The sequence below is a fragment of the Aspergillus oryzae genome, chromosome 5, assembly GCF_000184455.2.
Source record: "Aspergillus oryzae RIB40 DNA, chromosome 5".
NCBI classification, from domain to species: Eukaryota; Fungi; Ascomycota; class Eurotiomycetes; order Eurotiales; family Aspergillaceae; genus Aspergillus; species Aspergillus oryzae.
The window spans coordinates 1,237,664-1,239,511 of record NC_036439.1 but is presented as its reverse complement, the minus strand read 5'-3'; the positions used below and the strand labels follow the sequence as shown (position 1 = coordinate 1,239,511).

The 1,848-nt window shown below is 48.6% G+C and overlaps 1 protein-coding gene across 1 annotated transcript; it reads left to right on the top strand.

Moving 5' to 3' along the window:
• Window positions 1-568: 568 nt before the first annotated feature.
• Window positions 569-1,614, top strand: AO090701000419 (uncharacterized protein; the record flags this gene model as incomplete). The annotated part of the gene is made up of 2 exons (XM_023237329.1): window positions 569-1,402; window positions 1,591-1,614. The coding sequence occupies 2 exons, from the start codon at window positions 569-571 to the stop codon at window positions 1,612-1,614; spliced, it is 858 nt and encodes a 285-aa protein (XP_023092123.1).
• Between the last annotated feature and the right edge of the window lie 234 nt (window positions 1,615-1,848).

Genomic DNA, 1,848 nt, shown 5'->3' with positions numbered 1-1,848 from the left:
CCTCAACATCTTTTTCGATAGTCCCGCATAGTCGGCTGACAGTGGGGAGAAAATCGTTCAATCCAGCGCTCTTTGGTAATAGAGTTAGAACCGGAGATTGTTGAGGGGCCAGTATACCATTCTGTGTGTTCTGGTTAAGGTGATCTGGGGTTGCATCTGGGGTTTCGTAGAACAGTGTCATGATTCTGAGACCCAGCTGTACGACAGGATGAAGAAGAGATGATTACTAGAGAAGTTAATCCTCGTCAATAGCTACTCACCCGGCAGGTAGAACCCCTTTCAGCTGAGGTGACCCTGGATATATACGGCAATTGGCGCGATCCCAAGTGCGTCGACGGACAAATACAGGTTCCCATTCACAAAAAAGATCTGCATTCAGCTGCTCATTTTGTTCTTGATGATCTCGTGAAATCGCGCAATAAACTATGGCTTTTTTTTACTTTCTACTCTGTCCTCGACTATTCTCAGTCTATTCTAAAATGCAATCTTGCCGTCGTAGACAGTCTCAATCTTTTTATCCCTTCCTGATAGCCATCTACCAATACCCCTTTGATCAGATAACAGACTAATGGACAACTTCTTTGTTCACACTGCCCAGAGCAGGCCAGATCTTTGGAAGTCCCTCGAAGATCCAACACATCCACTGAATGCTGCCTGGCCACTTTTCCTTGACCAAGACATATACCTCCAGCACTACTGCTGCCCACTGAGCAAGATCGAAGCATTTGCTTGTTTCCAATACGCCATTGTCCAGATAGATGACTACGATCAAGAGCATATCATCGCCTGTGGACGTTCTCTTCCATTCTACTGGCCCGAATTAGCCAAAGTCGGGGGCAAAATAGGCCTCGCTCAGCACCCAAAAGTGCTACATACCCTCCCAGACGAAGGTTATGATGCCATCCTCTCACGAGCTTTTGAACAATATTATGCCCGAGAAGGCATTTTCCAAGATACAGACAGGCCAACCTCGTTCAACGATCCCCCCGCAGCCAGAACCGAACCACCCAACGCACTGTCCGCCATTTCCATCACCGTTTCCCCAGAATACCGCTCTCGGAGCTTAGCAGAAGCTCTTATCCTGGCTATGAAACAAGCAGCCATCGAGCGCAACTGTGACGCAATGGTAGTACCGCAACGGCCGACACGGAAATCTGAATTCCCAACGACAGATATGATCGATTACATATTATGGCCGGCGACGACAGTTGCAACCCACTCTCCTGGTACGACAGTTCGAAAACCAGACTCTAACCTCCCATTTGACCCGTGGCTACGCAAGCATGCTCGGCTGGGGCCCAAGGTGATCAAGGTCGCGCGGAGAAGTATGCGTGTAGAGGGCAGTGTGGAAGAGTGGCAACAGTGGACGGGGGTCAATATCCCGCAGACTGCACGACAAGGCGTACGTAGAAGTTGCTTTTCCAAGAGGCCGGGTACCATTGCGGTATTACGTGGATGAGCAGCGCTGTGTCTACGTCGAGCCAAATGTCTGGCTCCATCATGCGCTGCCATGCTTCAACATACCTATTCCCCTTCGATTCACCGATAGTAACTCGAAAGCTTTCTTTGTATATTTCTGTGCTTCCATAGACTCAAATGAAGATAGGAACATAGTCTACAAGTAATATGGCCTCATATCCTTTCTTCCCTCCACAAAGTCGATCATCTCATTTTCACGGCGTGGCTAGTGTATAGGTGCGATTCGGACAGATCAGACCTCAGTGAATAGGCGAAACACGCTTGCCTGGGTATGTGCTTTCAGATTCATCCTCTCATCTGACGGATCTCGCACTGGCACTTTCGATTCCCACTTTAGGCTCTAGGAATTTAAGACATGTTTAGGACGCC